General features: G+C 41.3%; 1 protein-coding gene across 13 annotated transcripts in view; it reads left to right on the top strand.

Moving 5' to 3' along the window:
- The window catches only part of AMBRA1 (autophagy and beclin 1 regulator 1), a 155,834-nt gene that overhangs the window by 70,160 nt on the left and 60,096 nt on the right, over nucleotides 1-25,578 (top strand). For all 13 annotated transcript variants that reach the window (XM_019743637.2, XM_074336308.1, XM_074336309.1 and 10 more), the window contains 2 exons: nucleotides 1,274-1,354; nucleotides 1,792-1,892. In XM_019743637.2, the coding sequence (XP_019599196.1) occupies nucleotides 1,274-1,354; nucleotides 1,792-1,892 (182 nt within the window). The remainder of the gene's footprint in view (nucleotides 1-1,273; nucleotides 1,355-1,791; nucleotides 1,893-25,578) is intronic.

Below are 25,578 nucleotides of genomic sequence, written 5' to 3'. Positions count from 1 at the left end.
CTCTTTTGGGAAAATAAAAACCAAGTACTGACTTTTAATGAATTAGCTTCCAATATCCCTGGTATTGATTTGTCTCGAAATGCTCAGCATCCAATTCCACTAAGACATAAAAACCTTCCTAGGCTTTCATTTCTGGCTTGTAAAGCTCCCAGTGGTCCATTTGAAAGCCAAAGTGTTGTCTTAATTTTGGTTCCAGGGCCAGTTTGAAGATTATCACATTAAGTTTAAGATAATCCAAAGAGAGAATTCAGAAACTGTCCCAAATCAAGCTCTCAGAGGCTCATTTATTTTGTGGAGTGGTTAAGCAGCTACTTAACTCTCTGTCCAGCCAATGCCCTTTGGCTTGTTGTTCCTTTGATGCGCTGGAAACTAAGCCACGTGAAGTCTTTCCTCTCTTTTCGTGTAGGAAGCAGTGAAGTGTGGTGCAAAGAGCAAAGGCTTCAGAGTCAGATCTTCCTTGAATCCTGCCTTAACTACTTATTAGTTGTGTGATCTTGGGCACTTGCCTCTCTGGTCCATAGTTTCCTTATCTGTAAAATAGATAATAAAACTTCATAGGATGGCTATAAGTATTAAATGGCATAACATACTGATAACCTTTGTATTAGAACTTAGTGGATATTTAATAAATGGTGGTTATTACAGACCATTAAAAAAACACACCTAGAGGTTTTTTTTTCACTCAACTAACCTTACTTAGATTTGCGTTGTCTAATATTCTTCATCATTGTCAGTTTGTTCAGTCTCTAAAAGAAGGGACTGCTTAGTGTTTTTCTTTCACTTATCAATGATTTTTTTCACACCAAGAACCTAAAGAGATTCATTGAAAGATAACCATTTGCTGATTGAAATTGGTGGGAGAATTTTTCTTCTTTCAAGATCTCCCAAAGCCCAAGTTTCTCTGTGTCTTTCAATCTAGAGAATCTCTCTCTCTCTCTATCTCTCTCTTTCTCTCTCTTCGGATTCCTTCAAAGATCTAAACCTGGCTTCAATTTCAGAGGAAGCTACAGAGTTCAGAGACCACATTAACTCAAGAAAAATCATCCCCCTTCTTGCTGAACTGTTAGTAAATGCTCATGAATCTTTTAGTTTAGGTGCTCCAGAAACATGGTACATGAATGTGCCACCCAAATTAGTAAGGAACCAGATCATTGGTTTCTCTGGGGTCTTCTCCTAAGTGTAGGAATTTAGTTTGGGGGATATTTGTCTTTTGGGCTGGTGGCTGATTCTGCTTTAGTGACTCGCTGATGTGCGGTCTTTTTATTTTCTGCAGGGACAATGGTGACAGATCCAGGCACCGAGCTCCACGCAATGCCCGGATGTCTGCACCTTCGCTTGGACGCTTTGTCCCCAGGTAAGAACTGGGTGGTCAGCCTTTATGAGAGACTTTGATAAGGGAGCCTTTATGAGAGCCTGGGATTTAGTTTTTAAACCTACTTTCTGGTCTTTGGATTGTCCATATCTGGAATTATTTCCTAATGAGCCTACAGTCCAGTCCTGCCACGTAAAGACTTGACAGGAGATGATTGGCCACAGTCAAAAGAGATTGGTGGCATTGGGAGCATCCTGTTCAGAAATAGAAGCCCTGGGAAACTTGAGAAGAAAGATAAGGAAGGAGGTGCAAACCTGTGAAGGGACAAACCGTAGGAATTTTTACTCCATGCCGGGCTTCTGTGGATTTGTAGGCTTAGTGGATCCCCTAGCCTTGATTCTTAAGGGTAGGTTCATAGCATATCTCCCTTGTTTTATGGTCGTCGTAGTAGGCTTTTTACATGTGATTCCTTCTTGTAGGCGTTTCTTGCTGCCTGAATACTTGCCTTATGCTGGGATTTTTCATGAACGTGGACAGCCTGGCTTGGCTACTCACTCTTCTGTTAACAGGGTCCTGGCAGGTAAGGAAATGTTTCTTTGGATTTTGAAAATGTGAAGGGGCAGGGAACCAGGTAAAGCTTTCCCCTCCATTACCTGTGTTGATGTGATGGCATCTTGGCAGCTGGCTGAAAGTCTTGTACTCAGTTCCTTACTTCAAGGCAGGAAACTGCAGGGTTGAGAAAGCGCTTTCTCTTGCCCATTCCCACTTTCTTCCAACATCTTTAAAAAAACATTTTTGGGGGATTTTGTTTTGTTTAATACATTTGTCTCTTAATCCAGCAGTTAGATTCTGGCTATGCTTTTAATTGAATGACAAAGGAATCTTATTCATGTTTCAGTTGGTGAGATACTCCTGAGCCAGATCCTGTGATTTAATTAGGAGCTTAAGGCACACTTCTCCTTCCCTTTGCTACTGGCAGCACGTGGAGTTTCCAGGCACCGTGGAATCTTCCAAGGAAGGAGAAGAGACCCATAGAGTTGGCTCAGAAATCTCCACAGAACAGAAATGGGCTACACAAGCCCAGCTGAGGCAGTGTTATGGTGGCTGGATAGCTTCGTGACCAGTGCTTGGGGGCTAAGATGCGTGACGTGACCAGGCTCGGGGACACAGTGTGTGCTGCTGCTGCTGGGCCAGCTCTAAGGAAGGAAACAAAGATGTATTCCATTTTTTTCTGACAAAGGTCATTACCCCATCATACTCTTTTCCTCCCTCCCTTCCACCTCAACTGCCACTTGTAAATTTATGTATGTGAAGGCATAAAAGGTATAAAAATCAAGTCACATTTAAGTATATCTTTATTTTTTAAGTGTCTCTTTAATGAGCATCTTTCTTAAAAATTGTAAAATGAAATTATGTGTCGGAAAGTCTGGGCCATGTGATGGGTAAAGGTAGGGAGGGATCTGTGTGAGGCAGTGGCACCGTGAGATGGGAGGACGCGATTTCTCACCAAGCCGCTGTGCCAGCTGGTAGGTCCTGAGACCTGCCCGTTCTCAGCAGTGGTATCCTTGACCCAGCGTCAAGGCCTGGAAATCCCAGAAACCTCCGCGGGTTCTCTGTCGGACACCAGGACTCCATCGGCCCAGGCGTGGCTGGAGCTGACTACATGTGGTCTCCTGACAGCCGTAGCTGAGGGCGCTCTCACCCGAGCCGGGCAGCAGACCCCACGACTCTGTGCTTCTCCTCGCGTGGTGCTTCCTTCCGTGTGGCGTGGCGGGTAGCATGTGGCAGCTCCTCACTGGCACATAATCACTTGCTGCCAGGCAGCCCTACGGAGCCCTTCTCCCCACTCTTTGTTCCGGGCCTCGGCCTCCCCCACCCCACACGGCACCTCCTGCTCCTCTGCTGCTGGAAAACCTCGGTTTCTTGGCATTGAGCTTTTTTTGGAACAGCTGTATGTTGTTTTTTTCCCCTCTCCTTTGATTTAATAACTCTACCTCCGTTTCCTGTTCCTTACTTTATGCCCAGAGGTCTGACCCCAAATGGCCCAGTTTCACTTATGGAATACGTTTGAATATAGGGGTTGTAATCCAGCAGGCAGTTGTTTAGAGATAGGAAATCTACTGAGAAAAATTCTCTAACAAAGGGTACAAGGCTCCAGGAGGAGAAGGAAATCCAGACTCAAGAACCTCACTGTTGAGTTAGATTAGCAGATGGTTCCCAATCACAATTAAACTGGTTTCTCCCATTTTCTCAAGATATATGTTACAGAGTGCCTATTGGTCTTCAAAATCTTCATCGTTCGTAGATATTTGGATTTCCCTCCAGATTCTATTGACAGTTGTCTTACTTTTTCCTTCTCTTGCGAAAAGTCCAATAATAATAATAATAATAATAATAACAACAGCAGCAATCTAAAAAAGCCTCCCACTTATTGAGCACTTATACCACTTATTGAGCTGTATACGAGGGAGTGTTTTAAGTGCTTTTCCCAGTCATATTTCATTTCTTTCTCCCAGTCATCCTATGAGATGGGTGCTGTTATCCAATTAACAGTGGAGGAAACTGCAGCCCAGAAGGCTAACTTGCCCAGAAATAGAAGAGCCAGACCTGAACCAGGCGGTCGGACTCCAAAGCTTCCTAGTCTGCCTGCCCATGGTCATTTTAAAGGGCGTAGCATCAGAAACAGCATTCCCTTCCAGGGCTTTAATCTGGGAGAGGGAAAGAGCTCCCAGGGAACTTGGATGATCTTTAGGGTTTTTCTTAGTTGTTTTAGTTCCTCTACAGGCATATATACCTTGGAGATATTGCAGTTGCAGTTCCAGACCATCTCAATAAAGTGAATTGTAGTTTTTTTTGCTGGTGGAGGGTCTGGCCTTTAATTTGTAAAAAAAAAACCAAAAAACGCAACCTCTGTGAAGCACGGTAAAATGAAGCGCTATAAAACGAAGTATGTCTGTATTTTAAATGGCTTCTAGACAAAGCTTTTCATGACCCAGTGCTGCTTGCTGAGGAAAATCTTATTGGACACAGATGTTTTGCTTTTTATTAAACTTACTTGTGATCGTGTAATAGAGCTGATATAATAATGGCTTTTGAAGTGAAAGACAAATTGGCTTTTTAGCAGTGAGCACTCCCAATTTTCCTGGAAAGGCACTTTCTCTTGTGTGATTGGAATAAGGTTTATGATGTTCTCAGAACAATTACATTCAAGAGATATTTGTTCTGCCGCTGTGTGCCAGGTACTGTTGTAGGCTAACAGAATGAATAAGACAGATGTGATCCCTGCCCATCTGTAGCTCAGCGTCTAGGTGGCTTGCTGTGCTTCGGTCTTGCTGTTTGCTTCTTAGCTCCAAACATAACGCAGAACTTTGTATGGTGAGTGGCTTTTTTGCAGGGGTGAAGCATGGAAATTTGGCAGGCACGGAGGGACAAAGCATCTACACACCTGCAGTTTTAGGAGGCATGACCAGTACTATGGTGGCAAATGAGTGTCCAGTGGCCCCTACTCAAAGCCATTCAGAATCATCAACAAAATGGATTTGCAGAAAATTAAGATCTATTCTGCCCACTTCCGCCCACAAGAGCCTGAGAATGGTAATAGAAAACAAGCTGCACAAGAGAAGTGTTTCGATAGTCTGTTAATGTTCATCTCTTCCGCCTTATCTTGGACCCTTCTCCACACTTCTGTAGGTTCCTGGTGGCCTCCACTCACCCATCAACCCATGTCATGACCCTTCTTCAGCAACACAAATTCTAACCTGTACTTAAAGGGGATAAATGCACCTAAAGCTCCTGCAACTCTACCAGGGATAGTTTGGGGGAAACAGGCAAAAACTAGAGGAGCTCCCCCTGCTGATTGTTTAGCAGACAGCTCTTGCTCTGATGATAAAGAAGCGGCTGATGCTAAAGGACACGAAGCTAATGGCTGCCTGCTAGGAGCCAGGTACTGTCCGAAGTGCTCTCCCCATACATTATCTCCTTTAATCATTGGAAGGACCCTGTGAAGTAGGTGGTGCATTTCCATTCTGCAGGAAGAAAAGAGAGCTTCAGAGAAGTTGCGGCACTTGCCCAGTATAACACAGTGAGAGGCAGGCCTGGAACTTTAAACCAGGTCTGTCTGCCTGGCTCATAATAGCTCTTCTGTCTTCTGTGCCGTGTTTTGCTTGACTTCAAGTAGGGAGTATCTGCCAGAAGGTTCTTAAGCTTATAATATTTTTCTGCATGTTTGAGGCCTCATAAAAATGAAATGAGAAGCCCTGGCATTTGACATCTTCCTGGTAATTACTGGAAGAACAAAAACTTCAGAGGGATAGGGGCCTGGGTAATGTAGGGTATTAGTTATTTGGCCTGGGTAATGTAGGGTATTAGTTATTTGGCCTGCCTAATCTTTTTGACTTTCATCCTAATGAGCATCTGCTCCCAGCAGATGGTGGGCCTGATGTACTTAATTTAGTATTTTGATTAAAACCAATGGGAAGTGTCAGGATTTTCTTGCTCCTAGCCACAGGTCCTTGGGGCCTGGTCGAATGTCCTGGGCTAGAGATGGCTTTGCGCCCAGCCATTCTAATTTCTCTTCAGATTTCTTCTTTGACCCATTAGACCACACAAATTCTGAACCTGTACTTCAAGACGTATAAATGCGTTTAAAGCTACTGCAACTCTACCAAGTATATTTAGGAATGTGTTCTTCAGTTTTCACACATTTGTGAATTTCTCAAATTTCCTTCTGTTGTTGAGTTCTTATTTATTTTCATTGTGGTCTAAGAACATACTTTCTGTGATTTCAGTTATTTTACATTTATTGAAACTTGTTTTATGGCTTAGCATATCATCTATCCTGGAGAGTGTTACCTGTGTGCCTGAGAAGATTGTGTATGCTGTCATTATTATATGCAGTGTCCTATAGATGCCAGAAAGATCTACTTGATTGATAATGTTGCTTTGTGTATCCTTACTGATTTTCCGTCTAGTTGTTGTACCCATCATTAAGAATGGGGTATTGAATTTTCCAATTACTATTGCTAATTGTATATCTCTCTCTTCAGTTTTGTCCATTTTTGCCTCATGTATTTTGGGACCTTGTTATTAGGTACATAAATGTTTGTAATTGTTATATACCTTCCTAATGAATTAACACTTTTACCCTTATAAAATGTTCCTCTGTCTCTAGTAATATTGTTTGTCTTTAGGTCTATATTTTCTTTTATTAGTCTAGCTACTCCACTCTTTTATGATGGTTGATTGCATCATTTATCTTTCTCCATTCTTTTATTTTCAACCTATTTTTATCTTTCTTTTTTTTTAAAAACTTTTATTTATTTTAAGTGTGTTTTTCCAGGACCCATCAGCTCCAAGTCAAGTAGTTGTTTCAGTCTAGTTGTGGAGGGCATAGCTCACAGTGGCCCATGTGGGGATCGAACCGGCAACCCCGGTGTTATGACCATTGCGCTCTAACCACCTGAGTTAACCAGCCACCCCCTATTTTATCTTTAAATCTAAAGTGTGTTTCTTTTAGAAAGCCTATAGTTGGATCTTGTTTTTTATCTAGTGTGACAATCTCTGCCTTTTGATTTGATTATTTAGTTCATTCACATTTAATGTTATTGATATACTTGGATTTTTGTCTGTTTTCTCTTTTTTCATTTCTGTTTATCCTTTACTGATTTATATTAAGTAGATATCTTCTGATGTACTATTTTAATTCCTCTATTGATTTTAAACTATATCAGGATCTACTTCAGACATACATACTTAATTACATACTTGTAAGATACAGAAACTTTGTTCCACCATAGCTATATTCCCTTCCCCCTCCTTTGTGCTATTATTATCATATATACATGTATGTATATGTAAACATGTATATGTATGTGTATACACACATATGCATATATGTGTATATATACATATATATGTATGTTTATATGAATGATATGTATGTATATGTACATATATGTATGTATATATGATGTGTGTGTGTGTATCACAGTACTGTGTCTTTTGCCCCTTTCACTTCGATGTTACCCACTTCCCTGGTACCTTAGGAATTACTTTCAGGAGGCCTGTCTAGTCTAGTTTGGCCAACTAGGTGGGCATCTGGGACCCTGGGTTTTCTGACTTTTAGGAAATAGCCTGATTTCTCAACTTAATATCATACCTCTGATAAAGCAAATTGCTTACTTATTGTATACCAGAGCTTCACTTGCATTGGAAAATTTGGAAAAGATGAATAGTAGTGAATACACTTAAAAGGGGATCATGGTATATTAAATGAGTATGAATAGAAATGAGTAGTAATTCTGGTTAGACCCTTTATCTGCATGTTCTGTACCTCTCTGTTATCCAGTAGCCAAGCAAAGAAAGTGAGTGGCACATTCCAACTCAACATCAATTAAGATGGTTGTTTATAAACCCAGATAAATGGACAATTAGTAGTGATGGTACTAGCTAGTGCTGCTTTAATAATTAATCCAATTACCTTTCATTCTGCTCCAGTGATGAAAGGGAAGGAGATAAGGAGCTGGCTTGGTTGCCTGGGAAACAGAGAAATACATGCAGCACTGCTCCCAGAGAAGCCAACCTTCCCAGATGCTTTACAGCACCCAGGGCCTTTGCCTTACTTGGTGTCTGCCGCTCACCGGAGCGTCCACGTCCTCTCTACCCCAGCCCCTTACTGTATCTCCATACGCCACATACTGTCCACCACGAGTGAGAGGTGTGCTCATTGAGAACCTGGGTCCCGGTTCCTAAGTTTAATTGCCTGTACTTCTTCGGGCTTTTCTAGAAGAAAATATTGGGGCTTGTCAATGAACTTTTCTGTCCCTTTTCTGTTATGTGACTAAGTTTTTTTTGCGCCTTTGTCCCCCCATCTCCAGGAAATTTCCTCTTGATCTTTCCCCATGGATGCTTTACACCTGCACCCTTTCTGTACTGTCACTTTGAACTGTACAGAGCACTTCCCATAGGCTTAGCATTTTCCAGGGCACCTTGGGTCTTATAAAAGAATTAAATGGTTAAACCCATAGGGAGTTTACAGTGTAGTCAGGGAGTAGCCTGATTTTTTATGTTTTGTTTTAGCCCTGCCACTAAAAATGTAAGAATTCCCCTGCGACTTTCACTACCAACTCTGATAGATTAGTTGAGGGGAGTGCAGTGTAAACCTGGGCTTGGACCAACGATTTGTGTCTTTTGGAACAGTTTGAGGAGACTGAGTGTATCCCCATTCATCTTTTTTTTTTAAATTGGGGAATACTGGGGGACAGTGTGTTTTTCCAGGACCCATCAGCTCCAAGTAAAGTCATTGTTTTTTTGTTGTTGGTTTTGTTTTTTTCAGTCTAGTTGTGGAGGGCGCAGCTCCAGCTCCAAGTCAAGTCGTTGTTTTCAATCTAGTTGTGGAGTCGTTTTCAATCTAGTTGTGGAGGGCGCAGCTCAGCTCCAAGTCAAGTTGTGTTCTTCACGCTAGTTCCAGAAGGCACAGCTTACTGGCCCATGTGGGAATCAAACCGGCGACCTTGGTGTTCTGAGCACTGCGCTCTAACCAGCTGAGCCAACCAGCCGCCCCCCATTCATCTTTTGAGTGGATCTGTGAGCATGAGTGAGTGGAGCTCAGGAAGGACGCCTGCCATTTGCAGTGTATAGTCAGCGTGAGAGGCAGTATAGCAAGAGTGTGGGCTCCAGAGCGATTATCTTGGTTCAAATCATCATTCTGCTACTTCCCAGCAATGTAATCTCGGTTAATTTATTTTACCTTTTTTGGGACTCAATTTTTTTATCTGTAAAGTGGGCATAATAGTATCTAGCTCATAGGATTGTTTTAAGGATTAAGTGAGTTAATATATGTGAAACACTTAGAATAATATTTTTTGACACATAAGTGTTCAGTAGATGTTAGCTAGTATTGTTATTATTATGATTTTTATTACAAATTTTTGGGGCCAGAATGAGTTAGTTATACCATCTCATCACTGATTATAACCTTATTGATCTCTGTTCTGCCTTTCTTCCTAGTGGTTCTCTTCCTGGGTCCCAAGCAGGGCTTTCTCCCCTTTGCTATGGTTGGTGAGTTAAAAACAACTGGGAGTTTGTGCTCTATGGCACCAACAGATGGTAACCTGAAGGTCCCCGTGTTGATAGTTTGACGAGCTAATGTGACTGCTGTTGCCTGCATGTAACCCATGTGGGAAGAGTAGAGGAGTCAGAGTTTGCATTTGAAAAAGCTTTTCTGCCCCACCCCCATCAGAACCTGTGCTGATGAAATAAGTATATACTCAGCTGACAGAGTGCAACTATGTAACCATGGCAACATGGGATTCTCAAAGTATGGTTTCTGGACCAGTAGGATCAGCTCACTTGGGAACTAGTTATAAATGCAAATTCTTGGCCCCTACCACAGACCCAGTGACTCAGCAACTCTGGTTGTGGGGCTGAGGAACTTGTGTTTTAAAGAGTCTTCTAGGTGATCTGGTACACTTTAAAATTTGAGAAACACGGGTCTAGATTAACTCAATAAGCTAGGAACAGAGACAGAAGAACAGGAAGAGATGACTTGGTAACACATTAAGGGATGTACCTGCCAGGAATCTAAGATATGTTCATGATGGTGAGCCTCTGATTATAACTTCTTGATCTGGAGTTGTTAATAATGGGGGGAAAATGAAGTCGTGATTACGGGACCTATACAGTGTTCAGCTGGTATATCAGCCCTTTTGACTGATAATCATTTACTAGTTTGCATGGTTCGGTGTTAGGTTTATGATAGTACCCAGATGAATGAGACACGATCTCTGCTCTCCATAAGCTTACCATCTACTGAGCAAGCCTGTCATGCTCATAAACAGCTATAGGACAGTGGGTATTATGCTGAATGGGAAAGTAGAAGTATAACAGAAAGCTGGCTGTGAGAGCACAGAACCCTACAGTAGGAAATACAAATCCATTACGCTTTTATGCGAGGTACACAGATTCTTGTCAGCTGTGCTAGGAGTTTGGTTCCTAGGAGAAATGGACCTGGAACCTTTCTTCTAACTTCTTAACCAATTTCCCACCTGTTCCCCTTCTCCCTCCCGAAAAAGAAATGTTAACATCAACATATCTGGATTGAAACCCTTGTGCTTTGTTTTCTGGGCTCTGGGGCTTCCCTAAACCTAGACTGATCTCAGAGTTTATTAAGTCCTGTGGTTGTGTACTTCTTAGAAATACTGCTCATTTTGAAGGTGCGAGGCAAAGGTGCCCTCTAATCTAAAAGTACCCACTGTCATGCCAGAACCCTTTTCCTTCTCTCTGTTTCGGTTATGATTAGTGTTGCTTTGACGTTTTGTAACCTTCAGAACAATTGATACAACAGTATAGAAATCTACAGAGGAGATGTGAGGAAAGAAAAAGCAAAATGTGAGGTCAAAGCCCGTGTTGTCCAGTGGAGGCAGTAGCTGGTCTCCACTTCACTTAAACTAGAAATCTACAAACTCTGGAAAGACTTGGAACAGTCCTCTTTGCTGCCCCCTGTACTCCATCAGTTTTTACCTAAGTGATCAATATGAGTGCTAACCCTCTACCTTCTTTTTCTAAAACTCTGAGCTCACGTTAGCTTTTCTTTCTCTTTCCCATTTCATGTCCTCAAGCAGCGTCATTTATTCCAAACTGACTGGAAATGCCATGGGAGCTGGGGACAGCACCTCTCACCCTCTCTACCAAAGTAGAGCCAACCGGGGTGTTAATTTCCTTTCTTTAATACCTGCTGAGCCACAAGCCCAGCTCTTCTCCAGCGTCCTTGTGCCACTCAGCTGGAAGCCAAGGGCAAATATGGATATCTTGGTATAAGCCATGATGTGGAAAGCACCTGCAGCTGGGTGACCAGGGACCTTTTGGAGTATTGAGACTCCATGGGGCTTTTCTTTTGGCCGGGAGTTGAGTGTCGTCCCAGAGCCAGTTATCCTGTAACCACAGTCTCTCGTATTACAGGGCTACTCCCATGAGCCCCTGGGTTTTTCATACGCCCCGCTCGCTGCAGCTGTGTGCCATGTGAAGGCGGCCCAGCTTCACCCCCTACTCACTTGAGCGGTGGGGCTCTATTCTTTGGGGCTGCCTGGCAAACAAACTCATAATTTTTACTCTTGTGGCTCATGGCTGGAGAAGCACAAGCCAAAAAATATTACTTTCTAAGGAAAGAATTTAACTGGTCTAGACTACAAAGGAGCAGAAGAAAGGCTGGACAGGAGGTGAAAGATGGAAGTTCCCAGTGGGAACAGGGTGTTATTCAGGGAGGTGGGGTATACTGAAGGCACGTAAGGAAAACTTATCATTTATTTTCATAAATAATCTGGCTAGAAAGAAGAATTTTCTCCAGAATCTGCCATATTGCCAATGGCTGCTTTTGGTAACATTTGCTAATTTTCCCAACATCAAGAGTTCACAAATCTCTATATCGTAGTTTCCCTTGGATAGTAACCCAAAAGAAAAGACTGTCATGGAAATATCTGCAGTCACTCCTGCCTATTAGAGTGAAGTTTTACCGAGACAAGTAGCTCAGAGACTGTGACAGTTCGTTAGCAGCATTTACAATTATCCAGGACGTTGCCCCTCATGCTTCACTGGTAAAAGGGTTGTGGAAACGAAGAACTTAGGAACGCAAGCTTAGATTTGACCATGCGTTAGTATTAGATCACATTTGAAGGATGTAGTGGCTGTGGAATATGGTACTTGAAATGTGCTTTAAAAAACAAGAGCACTTACTATATATGGCAAGTACTGTTCTAAGTACTTCTCACATATTAATTCACTTAATCTTCACAACATTCCAGTTTACAAATGAGAAAACTGAGTCAGAGATGAAGTAATCAGCCCAAAACCACAGCTAGTACTTGACAGAGTAGAAATTGGAACTCAAGCAGTCTAGCTTTAGATTGGGACTTTTCAAATAGAATCATCATGGGATGTGGGTGATTCGTTGTTGGTAGAAGAAGTGGCTGAAATTTCAACTCCGGCATTACTTTCAGAAAACAAAAATAGTTTGTTCAGCTCAGAAGACTGCTACTGGGGAAGGGTCTAGGAATTCTCTGACATTCTTGTTGCAGCTTCTTTCCCCTAGAAAGAGAGCCCTGTAAAAGAATTACATTCCCAAACAATGAATCCTGAAGAGGTAATTACACTGCTGCCATCCCATTGGGAAGAAGGCTGGGGCGGTGATTACATTCCAAACAAAGCTGTTCGGGTATAATTGCACTGTGCTGCTCTTATCAGTCTGGGGAAGGCAGGCCTCTGGTCTCCATCCTCATTTGTTTTTGAGATGGAATCCGAATAGCATTCAATTAATAGGCAAGACCCAGGCACAGGGAAGTCAGCCAAAGGAGCCAAGAGGACATTAACTTGCCATTGGCATTTTCCTTCTGCTGAAGTTTCCCAGACCTTTATCAGCTCACTTGAGGGAGAGCCCATTTGAGAAAAAGCACTTAGCTAATGAAGGGTTAGAGACCCCTGCTTATAGACGGTCCCCCAAAGCTTCCGTTGGTCTTTATGCAGAGAGGAGAGATGGCTGGGTGGGTGGCAGTGAAATTTCTCTCTCCCATCAACAGCTTTTGCTCTATCAAAAGATGGCTCTTCCTTCAGCTCTTTCCCTAAGATTTCTAGCATCTATATTTTTCCATGTATTTAGCTTCCAGTCTTGGATCAAAAAGTCGCTCTATGGTTCTATACAAATAATGAGGCTGACTTTTGTTAAATTTCAGCAATAATGTTTATATCTAAACTGGAAGAGGAAATAAAACTAATTGAATTACTTTGTTTTATGATTCATAGAGCAGAAAACTGCCACAGGCCTCTTAGACACACTCATTGCTTCAGAGCAGAGACGGGGAAAAGATCATGTTACCGGGTTGAGGGTTGCACAGACCCCTCAGAAGTGGTGTAGCCATGGCCATTGTATCAGTTAGCTTTTGTTGCCTCTCAAAGCACCCCCAGATTTACTGGCTTAAGACAGCATTTATTGTTTCTCACAATTCTGTGGATCCTGTGTACATGCAGTTCATCTGGTCTGGGCCAACTTGGCTGCACTCTGGAGTGTAGTTGATGGCTTGACTGGGTGTGGATGGTCTTGGTTGGAATAGTAGGCAGAATAATGGCCTGCCGAAGATCTCCTCATCTCTGGAAGCTTTGAATATGTTACTTTATGTGGCAAAAGGAACTTTGCAGTTGTGGTTAAGATCACAGATTTTGAGATCAAGAGATCAGCCTGAATTATCTGGGTCGACTCAGTCTATATGAGCCCTTAAAGGTGGAAGAGAAAGGCAGAAAGATCAGTCAGAGATGCAGTGATAGAAGATGGGAACAGCCAGCAAGAAAACAGATTCTCCCCTAGAGCCTCCAAAAAGGAACACAGCCCTGCCACCATCTTGATTTTAGCCCCCTGAGACCCATGTCGGATTTCTGCAGAACCGAAAGCTAGTAAGTTTATCTTAAGCCATTAAGTTTGTGGTAATTGGTTATAGTAGCCATAGAAAACTGATACAGAGGGCTTCACAGACATATCTGGCAGTTGGCAGGCTGATTGGCCCCAAGTAGGATGACTTGTCTCTTTTCTGTTTACCAGTAAGCTAGCTAACTCACGCTTCTTCACATAGTGTCTTAGAGTTCCAAAGAGAAACAAGAGGGGTCAGGCTCCAATGTACAAGCACGTTTCAAGTCTATGCTTATGTCATAACTTAAGTAGATTTTTGACATCTGGGTTAGCCTGGTAGCTCACTCTAAACAAATTGCTATGTTAAGTGTCGTTACATATACATGAAAGGGAAGTGTCAGCATACCAAGGGGTCTCCATGTATAGATTTGGAACTTCAGAGAAATCGTTTAGATCATTACTTGGACTATTCAGAGAGTCATGCATTTAAAAATTACATCCAAATGGGAAGCTAGATCCTGGTTTTCTAGACATCGCGTTTCAGAGAAACTACCTTTTCTCTTTCTCTAGGTGTTTTCTGAGATTTAGCCCTCTATTTCTGTGTGCTGGAGGGTAAAAAGATGTGCAGAAGAGCTCTGTGGGTGGTTGGGCCCCTTGGGGCCACATGTATTTCTGTGTAGGAGTAAGACTGACAGGCTTAACTGTGCGAGCACTTACTAAATTGGCTGTAAGTGAACCTGTACCCATGGCATCATTTAAAATCCGCAGCTCCTTTAACAAAAGCAGCTTGGAAGAAAAGTTCCTGCAGACTCAGTCAGGGGGTCTTGGTGTGTCCAGTCTCTGTGGCACACTATGATTTCTCATGCCAGTGGTTGGGAGAAGCTAGAATTCAGTTCTTCCCATGCATTGGACTTCACTTTTGCTTGGCCTTATTGATGAGGTTAGTTCAAAACTGTTTTATGGGCTCTACATGTGAATGTATGGATTGGGCCTCAGGACACATAGAGACAAATTTAATATTCCCCAGTTATTCTTTTAGGACTTCTTTGACGTTCTTTCAGAACATCTCAATGGCTGGTGGGATGCAGGCCCTGCTGGTGGTAAGCCCTGGATTTTGCCCTGGGCAGTGGCATTCAAAATGTGATAGCCTGTGTACCAGAAAGATGTCTACTTCCTGGGAATTTAATCTGGCTTTGACGAGCACGTCACCATCCAACTCAACAGGGCACCCAGTCGCTTAGTGTGCTTAGTATTAAATATCTCTTTGCCCTGCCTTGAAGCGTAGCCAAGATTCATGAAATGACCGTGAGGCAAAAAGGGAGCTACTGCCATAGCTTGAAATGTGTGCGTGTAGCCATGTTTGCCACTCGTAAGTGAAGAGAAGTGACAGCTCAGCTGAGCCTGGGATGGAGGAAATGTAGATTCCCTTCCCAAGAGGAGGTGGGGCAGTGGTGTGCCTAGGGCAGGAAAATGGTGCTGAGAATGGAAATGGAGACCGTGCAATCCGAAGAGGCAGAGACTATCCTTGTATACAACTGGAGCTTATCTCTTATTTCCTGATAAGAGGTTAGAGTGTGTGGCGATGAGATTCAGCCAGTATCCTTTCTGCCTTTGCCTTGGCTCCCCTTCCCCTCCTATTTACCTTTATCTGTCATGGGTCCCAGAATTTAAACTTGGTTTTCTTTAAGGCAAAATGAATACAACTAACACAAGAGCAAATTGAGAGCTTATAAAAGCCACAAAGTGTTTCTTGGCCTAAATACGTTCATTGATTCTGCTGAAGTGACGTGACTGGGGAAAAGAGGTAAAATGTTATATTGCTTATTAGGTAAACTAATTAAAACTGAAAATGTCAATGCAGAACTGAAATAAGTTGTTTCCAAATGCCCAGTTTCTCCACTCCCGAGTTCTAGGTGGACAGAGTACAGGCACAGCTGAGGAACACCTGTTGTGAAGGTTTCAGCTATTCTCATCTGTGGCCTCCGTAGGAAGAATCTGAAGGTCCTGTATGATAGACGCAGCCAGCACCAGCCAAGGCTTAGCCTGGGAATCTTTAGATACCTCTCCACCACTATGATCCAACCCAAGCCACCCCTAAAAAGACACCATTTAAGTGAAAACTTAATGAGCTTGCTCTGCTGGCAGCTTCAAGACCTAACCTGTCCCCACATCCACCCATTAAACTGCCGACCCTAAGACTTGTTTATAGAATTTCTCAAGCGACTCCTGGGTGGAAGTAACAGGAATTGGCCGTAGAGTTAGGAGATTATAGAAGGAAAGGCTAAGTGGCTATTTTCCCCCTAACTTCACGTATATTTTTTATCCCTTTCCACCATTGTTTCGAGGCACTCCAAGTTTTGTTTAGGTTAGCATGGACTTACTTTAGTAGTCTTTGTTTTCAGGCACCAAGTGGAGTTGCCTACCTTTTCCTTTGTGTTACAGTGGCTCACGTGGGAAAGGGACTTTGTGTGAAAGGCTCGTGCAGCTGTGGAGAGAGACAGTGCTCTTTTCTGACACCTAAAGAAAAGGTGTTAGAATTTAAAAAGCCTGAAAAACATACAGTGGTACCTCGGTTTTCGAACGTAATCCACGAGTTCTGAAATGTTCACAAACAGCCGACAGCTAGGCCTCAGGATCTTGCACTCAGCGAAAGCCGTGTGACGTTCAATTTCTGAGTCGTGTTCGAAAACTGAAGCATTTACTTCCGGGTTTACAGCATTCATAAACCAAAATGTTCGTCAATGGAGACATTCAAAAACCGAGGTACCACTGTAATCTTAGTCTTGGTTTTTGGGAATATTCTTAATTTAAATATGCCTGTTGTATTTGCCCTCCTTATTTTGAATGCCACAGTTTTCTATTCCACCTTTCTACAGATCTGAGACCTTAAAATAAAAGTGAAACATACATGGCAAGAAATTATGAGATTCTTGTATCAAGAGCTAAGCATTGTTGACAATTTAACATTATACGATTTTACATGACTCATAACTTTCATGTGGAGAGTATAACTGAAACTTTCAAACTGGGAATGGCCTCAGGAGCCCCGTCTCTAACAGAAAATGTTGGACTCTTGAGTCCTTAGACCTTCTAATTTTGACAAATTGAATTATCCTCAGAGCTCCTCTTACATCTTCCCTTTTTCCTTTCTTCATTGGATAGTCTGTGATGGCAGGAGATTTTTTATGTGCATATACAGACTCCATCAAAGAATATTGCAAACTAATACAGGTGAGATTAAGCCCCAGTCTACTTCGTAAAGAAATGCTTGCTTCTCTGTTCCTTTTCAGCCTAGGACCCAGACATTAAATTGTTGAATATTTTGCTTGTGTTCTCCTTTGGCTTTGATATTCTTAAATGTTGAACATTTGGCAATATCAAGGATTCACCCATAGGTGCTTTCGTGTGGGTTCTTCTTTTAATCATGATTAATCCTTTGTATTCTAAATTACTCCTAGCATTGGGCTCTGAAGGCTTCCTGCCAGCTAGGTTGACTACAGTTTAAAGTTAACTGGGTTACCATTCCACTTTCAGAAGGACCTAAAATACTTCCATTTTGATTAATTTATTTAATGTTTTGCTGTTGATAAGACTTTTTTCCATTTAAAAATGTGTTCAGTTCGCCCCACTTATTTTCTCTTCTCCTCGCCTCGTCTCTCCAGGTCCTCAGGTTGCTCATATGGGAACATAGTGTAGTCGCCATTCTCGTCCTGTAGGTATCTGTGGACCTCCTTGAGCTGAACCTTACAATTTTCATTTCTCAGTGATACACTGCATTGCTTATCTTCTGACGTTCTTGCTTTTTTATCTTTCTGACTCTAAAGACCATGTCCAAAAATCTCCTTAGAAGAAGATGGAGATTAGATGAGCTCCATGAACCAGTACTGTGTTTCTCTTCTTGAGCCTAATCGTATCTGCTAGCCATAGGGAGAAATCTAGAATGAATATTAGTCCTTTGTAGGCTTTTTCCTCTCTCAGTCCAACAGACAGTGTAGCTACATTAGAACAAAGGGCAGAATTTGAGGTAGAAATTATTTGAGAAGTACATGAATATATTCTGTTCGTATCAATCTTACACCTCAGAACAATGTGTTCATTTATTCCCTTATTCAATGGAAACTATTTCCTCTGGGGGGATCTCATATTTACTAACTTCCTTATGAAATTAATTAATCAGGAAAAATACCCAAACTGACTGATTTTACAACTATATTCATTGCTATTCAACTGGAATTTAGTCCTATTTTCAAATTTGTGTGCAGTAAATTCAATGGAATATACTTCTTGAGCACTACTCTGTGCTAGGTCCTATGCGAAATGTTGGGAATTTTTAACAGAAAAAAATTTAAGTTAACTTCATTAAGAATCTAGGTTCAATCAGTATTTTCCTACCTTTTCAGAAATTTGAATTACTATTGTTATTCTGTATCCAGAAGTCCTAGATTTTATCTTGATCATTACATCACTGTCACAATTTCCCCCCCAAGAGCAGAAAAACAATGTTCTATTACAAAGCTTTACCCAAAGATGTCAACAGAATACGTTTCCTATCAGAGAAATGTGTTACAAAAGTGCAAGTTATCACTTCTCTAGTTTTCCTTGTGTGTCTTAACCACAAAGTTCCTACCATTCCAACCAGACTTAAACAGCTTTTTTTCCCCTCAACAAGCTTTTTTGGGGAGGTGCAATATCTTTCCAGCTCTGGCTGCCTTAGACGAGGTCAGTTGTCTCTTCCTGGCTATCTATCCCAGAGGCTGTCGTTCTGATGTGATGCAGGAGGATGTAGACCTTAATGAATGTCTTTGGCACTGCTTGTCAATTGCTTATTTCCCGGGTATGTTGCATTAAAGTATTAATTAACCACTAAATTCGAGTTGACCTCTTAGTTGAGGAAGCAACTTTGCTTTCTTGAAGATAGGCGGACTTTTCTTGCATAGCCTAGCATACTAGTATGCTAGCAAGTTTTGATCAATGCGTGAAATGCACTTTTGCTAAAACTGTTATTGCAACATCAGGTTGAGTTTGGTGCTGAGGAAGTCACACGTTGTGTTCTAGAGTGGGGTACACGTTGGTAGGAGTGAGAGGTGAGAGGCTGGTGCCAAAGAAAGCCTGTGTTTCCTAAGCACGTGAGACGGCCTGGTGAGGAGGTGAGTGACGAGTCAGGCGAGGCGGACATTTCTGCTCGTTGATGTGTATTAGAGGCACTGAGACACTGTCTGATTGTAATAGTGCCTGACTTGCCCGTTGTTCTGAGTCTTTTCATCGCTTCAGATATACTGATGTAAAACCTAATACCCAAATGTGTGTTACGGATACAAAAAGATTGAGAAGTACTGATCTTGTGTGTTGGAAGCTGAACGAGAAGTTGACCGCCAGGCTGCTGTCATTCTGGCTCCTCAGTACCTCATTATGTAATTCGAGTGAGTCATTTTGTCTCTTTGTCCACTTGACAGGTGAGGATGTGGTACTTACCTCCGTGTTCCTTCCAGGGATTAAGCAGGAAAAAATAGGAAAGCACTCTGACTTCCTCTGAAAAGGACGTTCCCTGAAGTCAGAAGGAATAAAAGGAGATGCCTTAGCACACACGTTACTGGCAGAATTTGAACTACTTAAAACAAGCTGGGATGGCCAACGTTAGATGTTCCCGTGTCAGGGACAGCTCGGTGCTGAAAGACAGTCTCAGGTGGCTGCAAGGGGTCTATCCGAGCTTAATAAAAGGAGTCGCCAAAGAGCATCTGAGTTGTGCTAAGCACCCTTGGGACATAAACAGAAATACATCTTGATTAACTAACGGGAGGCGGTCACAGCAGCTGTAAGGAGGAAGGAGGGCTTGTCCAGGGTTTGTGCAGTCTCCTCACAGACTGGACGTAGTTTATGAAGTGTCCTTGGACTGTCCTTGGCTAATTATTATTTTGATCTCTTCTCAGGTTTTAAAAAGAATGTACTGTCAACCAAAGATCTTAGGTTGTTCACTACACCTTTGTAAAAGTAAATGTGAATGTGAACTAAGACATCAAACACTGAAATAGAAAGTTATATCTAAACCCCTTGGAAGATTCAAAATGCCAATATAATCTTAAAGAAATATCTGATAAAGCAAACCTTTATAACTGAATTTATTACTGACTTGGGGATAGGCCACGTGCTTAATAGTAAAGGCAGCTAAATTCAAATTTCGTCTCACCTCTTACTAACTGGCAGACCGTGGGAAAGGTTTTTAACTGAGTCTTAGTTTCCTCACCTGGAAAATAGAGATTCAGTAAAAGATTTATGTGACTACCCTATTTAAAATTACCAACACATCACCCCTTGCATTTGCCATTTCTCTTCCCTGGTTTATATTTCCCCATGATAATTAACACGTTGCGTACGGCGGGGTTTAAATCCCTCGTGAAGATTCTCGTGATCCGTACGCAATGTGTTAACATAATTTAACATGCTGTGTTGTGAACTCATTTCTTTGTTATGTTTCTTCTTCTCCCTCCAGAATGTAATTTCCATGAAGGTGGGAATTTTTGTCTGTTTTGTTTATTGTCTGGCATGTACTAGGTCCTCAACAAATATTTGTCTAATGGATAAACAAACTTTTACTTTAGGGTAACTTGACGATTGAATGAAAACTTTTATTGAATGAACTTGTCGTGGTCCTTTGCACATACTAAGCATTTAGCAAATGGTAGCAATTATGAAATTTTCCTTGGGTCTAAGGAAAATAATAGAAGTTTTAGTTATATAACTGATCAGTATGTGAAGTATTTTGCTACATACTCGTATTTTTGAAAAATGAACAAAAATCACAGTGCACAGTGATATGAGATTGCAAAGTATGGATATTAGATTATTATAACTTAAAAATGAAATATATGTTGCTATATCTCAAATTTTTACTCTCAAGATAACATATTCAAATTATACCTGGAATGTATAATGTGTTTATAATATTTTTCCTTGTATTCTTATATTTGTACACATATTTTCTCTCTTCTACTAGATTATTAGTTCCCTTAAGTTAGGAACCTTGTCTTTTTTTTAATATTTCTAGTGCCCAGTGTTTCTGTTAAAGCCTATTTTGCTGTAACACAAGGGTTATATTTCTAAGATATTCAGAGTAATAAAAAAATTCTGTTATAAAAACAGTGGTTTTATTTTGGGGAGGGAGGGAAGGTTAGGAGCTAGAGAGTTCAACATAGAACAACAAATTTTAGCCAGGGCACTTTCAGTCAAAATATATTACAGCTATATGTATGTGAGTACAAAACCTAAACTAAATTTGACGTTTGATTATACCCTCCTTTAAGAGTGATACATTGGCCTTTTTTTTAAAAAATACCAGTACACACTGCTTACGGCACATTCTTATCAACTTTATCACCCGTTGTTCTTACAATGCACAGAACCACTCAAAGAAGGCATCACTGTTCAGCCAATATTCCTTCATTCAACAAATGTCTAAGAGCTTCCTATACACTTTTCACCATCCTATGCCCTGGGGGTACAGCAATTATGTTTTTCTAAATAAACTGAAAGTTCTAGTTTGGGGGATCAAATTCCTATTCCCTAATTAATTGATCCAATTTAGTTTATAAAAATTTGTGTTTTGGGTAACTTCCTGTACTTATACATTCTTATCACATAGCGCATAGTTATTAAATTAATTAAGAGCTGACAAAATCTTTTCTCCATTCCTTACTAAGTGATTTTAGAGTTGATTCAAATTCTTGGGACAGACAATTGAAGAACATATAATTAGGCTGAGTATTTTAAGCAGTTTTTTTAGATTTCCTCTTTACTTTGGCTGTATTGATCTTTTTCACTTTCAGCTGTAAGAATATGGTTGATTTCTTATCTTTTTGTTTCTTCACAGTGACTTATCCTAAATTATTTTTACCTAGTCCTCATTCAGTCTCTTTCACTTCTGTCTCCCCCCCACCTTTCCCTGCCTCCCCCCACCTCCCTCCTTCCGGTTCAAGCCGTTGTTTCTCAGTCTAGTTGTGTAGGACACAGCTCCCTGGCCCATGGTGGTGTTATGAGCCCTGCGCTCACCCGGCCGAGGCAGTCAGTCGTCGGTCAGCCACCAGCCACTCACACTGGCCACCGGCCACTCCTGACAGCACACGGCCGCTCTCGCCAACCTCTGGCTGCTCATGGCAGCCCAGCTCCAGGAAGAGCCGTTGTTCACAATCTTAGCTGTAGAGGGCGCAGCTCACTGGCCTGTGTGGGAATCAAACTGGCCACCTCCTTGTGAGGAGCATGGCGCTCCAACCACCTGAGCCATCAGGCCGGCCCCACTTCTGTCTTTTTTATTGAGACAGAATTCACATATAAAATTCACCCTGTCAAAGTGTACAATTTAGTAGTTCTTAGTGTATTCACAAAATTGTACAACCATCACCACTATGTAATTCCAGAACATTTTCATCACCCTCAAAAGAAACCCCATACCCATTAGCAATTACTTCCTATTCCTCGTCTCCCACACAGTACCTGGCAACTACCTTCTGTTTCTATGGATTTGCTGCTCCTGGACATCTCAGATAAAGAGAATCATACAACATGTGGCATTTTGTGTCTGGCTTCTCTCACTTAACGTAATGTTTTCAGAGTTCATCCATGTTGTAGTAGGCACCAGAATTTCATTTCTTTTTATGGACAAATAATATTCCATTATAAATATACATCCCACATTTTATTCATCCATTCATGACTTGATGGGCACGGGAGCTATTTTCACTCTTATGAATAAAGCTGCTGTGAACATTCATGTTCAAGTGTTTGTATGAACATATGTTTTCAGTTATCTTAGGCACATACTTTGGAGTGTATTTGGTTGACATGGTAACTCTGTGTTTACCTTTTTGAAGACCTGAACGCCCTTAAACAAGTTAGCTTCTTTTCGATCACTTTCTTTTTGACAAGCTTTCCTCTCCTGGTTTCCCTTTTCTCCATCTACCAGCTCCATTCCAGCTCTCCTGTTTACTTTGGTCTTCTTCAGTTTTCTGGGTTGTCACTTTTATGGAATAACTCAATTTTTATAAATTCTTTCTATTTTGGAAGGTCCACAGTCGTTTTATATCGCATGTATCGAAAACCAAACTTTCTTTTCTATAATGTTCTTCCACTCCCTATTTTTACTGATACTTCCGGGTGCTAGGCCTATAAATTTTTATGGATTATTACTTCTCCCAAGCTATCCTATGTTCTGTTTCCTGTCGTGCCCAGATGATTCATCCCTGAAGGAATCTCTCATTGTTTCTTCCTTTCTCTTCCCACTATTCTAACCCTGATTCTGTCCATTATCATATTGTAGCAGTTCTTAACCGGTGCCTCTCTGTTTATAATCTTTTCACCTCTGAAATACTTACCAGATTACTCTTCATAAAATGTGACCAGAGACTTCTGTTTATCTCCACCCTCTCCCAAATCCACTTAAAAATGACAGTAAAGGAATTAGAAAAAATTATATGCTCATTGTACAGAGAATGGGAAAAGGAGGGTGACAACTAGCAAGTGACTACAAGAACATTTCTCCTCCAGAAGAAAAAAAATTGTACGTGAAAGGCAGTGCAAATTTGTTATACTATTTCTGTATGCTGTGAATGTTTATATCGTCATAAAACTAAATAATTAACATTATGTAATCTAAAAATGTGACATAACTATTTTGGAAGGAAAGAGAATGTAAGAAGGTAGGAGAAATCATCTCCCATTATAGGAAGCCAACAGATAATAGCCAAACTTGAAAAATTAGTAACAGTAGAAACATGACAGTTAATTATCAGAAGAAAAACAGCTAAAAGATTTGAAAAGTAATTGTTTCTGGAGAGTAGAAATCAAGGGAGAGGCTGGGGCATGAGGCGCAGTTCTTTAACTTTATTAGCCTTGTAATAATCTTTAACTTTTAAAATTACGTACATGTATTACTTTGATAAAAATTAAATTTGAAAAGCTGTCCACTTTGTAATTCCCTTACTTAAAAAATTCCAAAGGCTTTCTATTTCCTGCTGCACTAATGACAAATTGCTAGCATTTTTTCAGTCTGATTTTTGTATTCTCCATATGAGACTTTGCTTCTCACTGAACTGATATTAGCCCTTGAACCCTGAATCTCCGTGAGCAGAAGCAGCCTTTTCCTACCTTTCACCGCTCCTCCTTTTAAGCCTTAGCTCCTGTTTCTTTCCTGAGCTGTCCTGACCTCCCCTCCCCAAGCCCCGTGACCCTTCCTAAACAGCTGTGGCTCTAGTTGTCTACACCACTCATTAGGCACTTACGTTGCCTTTTCTTGTTTTCAATGTTTTTGATGTAAGTCTTATCTCTCCAACTGGATTCGAGGCTCCAACCAAGCAAGAAGGACATCTTATTACCATTTTATATACATCTTCCACAGTGCTGTTTGATAGATATCTGTTTAATATTCAGTCCTCACTCAGCCATCAGAAAGCTTTCTGTTTTGAGATCACTACTCTTTATTCTAGGCATGTCTCAAGACTCTGTACTTTGGTCTAAAAATCTGTCTATCTCTGTCAGCCTTAGTGAGGTTGACGGCCGAGGCTGTATCTCTTTGCTAGTGTCCTTGGTTGGCACAGTGTGCCATTTGTTTGTACAAAACATTACACGGACAATCCTTAATCTCCCAAACCTTGGGGATGTTTAAGCATTTCAAAAGTTGTATGTTATTTTGAGAGAAATGCTAATTTATCACTATCATCACCATTTTGGGGATTTATGAACCTTCTCCCGTGAACTCTTAAGAATGTGTGTTACAAGCTTGACTCCTCCCCTCAGAAAAAAATGTATGCATTTTTTTATTAGAGGGTACTGTATTAGAGGGTACGGAGGATTTTGGTTTTATTCAGATACAGTAAGGCCAACAGATGAGACAACTGCCATTGGAAAGATAATTAGTTACTTACTGTTACCAAGAGAAGGGCAACACACTGCACCTGGCTGACTGCGTAGGGAAGTACCAGGGTTGGTCAGGAGGCAGAATGAGACAAGGGGAAAGCGTGAGCCGGAGCGCTTGGGCTTTCCAGGGCAAGGAATGGGTGAGGCAGGGTAGGTATGATGAGCAAGTTTAGGATTAGATATTTGATCATTTTGGCAGGTGCTGGGCTATACGTTGGTTCCTAATTGTCTGTACCAGGCCCTGGGGTGATTTAGAGCATGGTAGGAAATACTGGCTTGGTATATGAGTTTGATAAAGCGGTTGGGGACATGGGTTCGGGATTGGTTGATTTGCTTGCTTGCAGTCAAGTCGTTTGTTATCTCTAAGAATTCGCTAACCCTGCAAGGGGCAGTCCCTCAGTCCACAAGGCCCCCCAAATGTCAAAGCACTATAAAATACAGAAAACAAAAATCACAATTAGTATAGTAACATGTGCACACAGAATTTTATTTGCTATTTCAGTGGTTTCTTGGACCTCCTGAATCACGTCTGTAGACCCAACGTTTAAAACCCAACTTGGGCCCTGGGAACTCTGCCTCTGAATATAGTTTTTGAATTTAGTTGACCTCTTCACAAGAGAATGTAGCAACTGCTCCATTTTCTATGGTAAAGCTTTTATTTCTTTTTCCTTCGACTTTTATGCTAAGAGCTTGTTTGTGGGTATTTTGTGCCAAGAGGGATAAGCCTGCATTCTTTAATTGCTGCATCAAGTCTGTCCTCACAGGGCGTCCTGATGACATTTTAAATACATGGAAATTTTTGAATGCACGAAAACGTCTGGTGCTGAGTCTCTGCTGCGTATTTGCTCTGGCACCTGCTCCTCTCTTCTTGGACTTTATCCCATTGCCTAATTCTGTACATTGTCTCCAAACCTTTCATTAAGCATTGTTGGAAATTTTGCTTTTTAACCTCAGCATCCCCACTTATCTTTTGAAC

Source organism: Rhinolophus sinicus, linkage group LG06 (assembly GCF_036562045.2).
Source record: "Rhinolophus sinicus isolate RSC01 linkage group LG06, ASM3656204v1, whole genome shotgun sequence".
Classification (NCBI taxonomy): Eukaryota; Metazoa; Chordata; class Mammalia; order Chiroptera; family Rhinolophidae; genus Rhinolophus; species Rhinolophus sinicus.
This window is presented reverse-complemented; position numbering and strand designations above follow the sequence as displayed.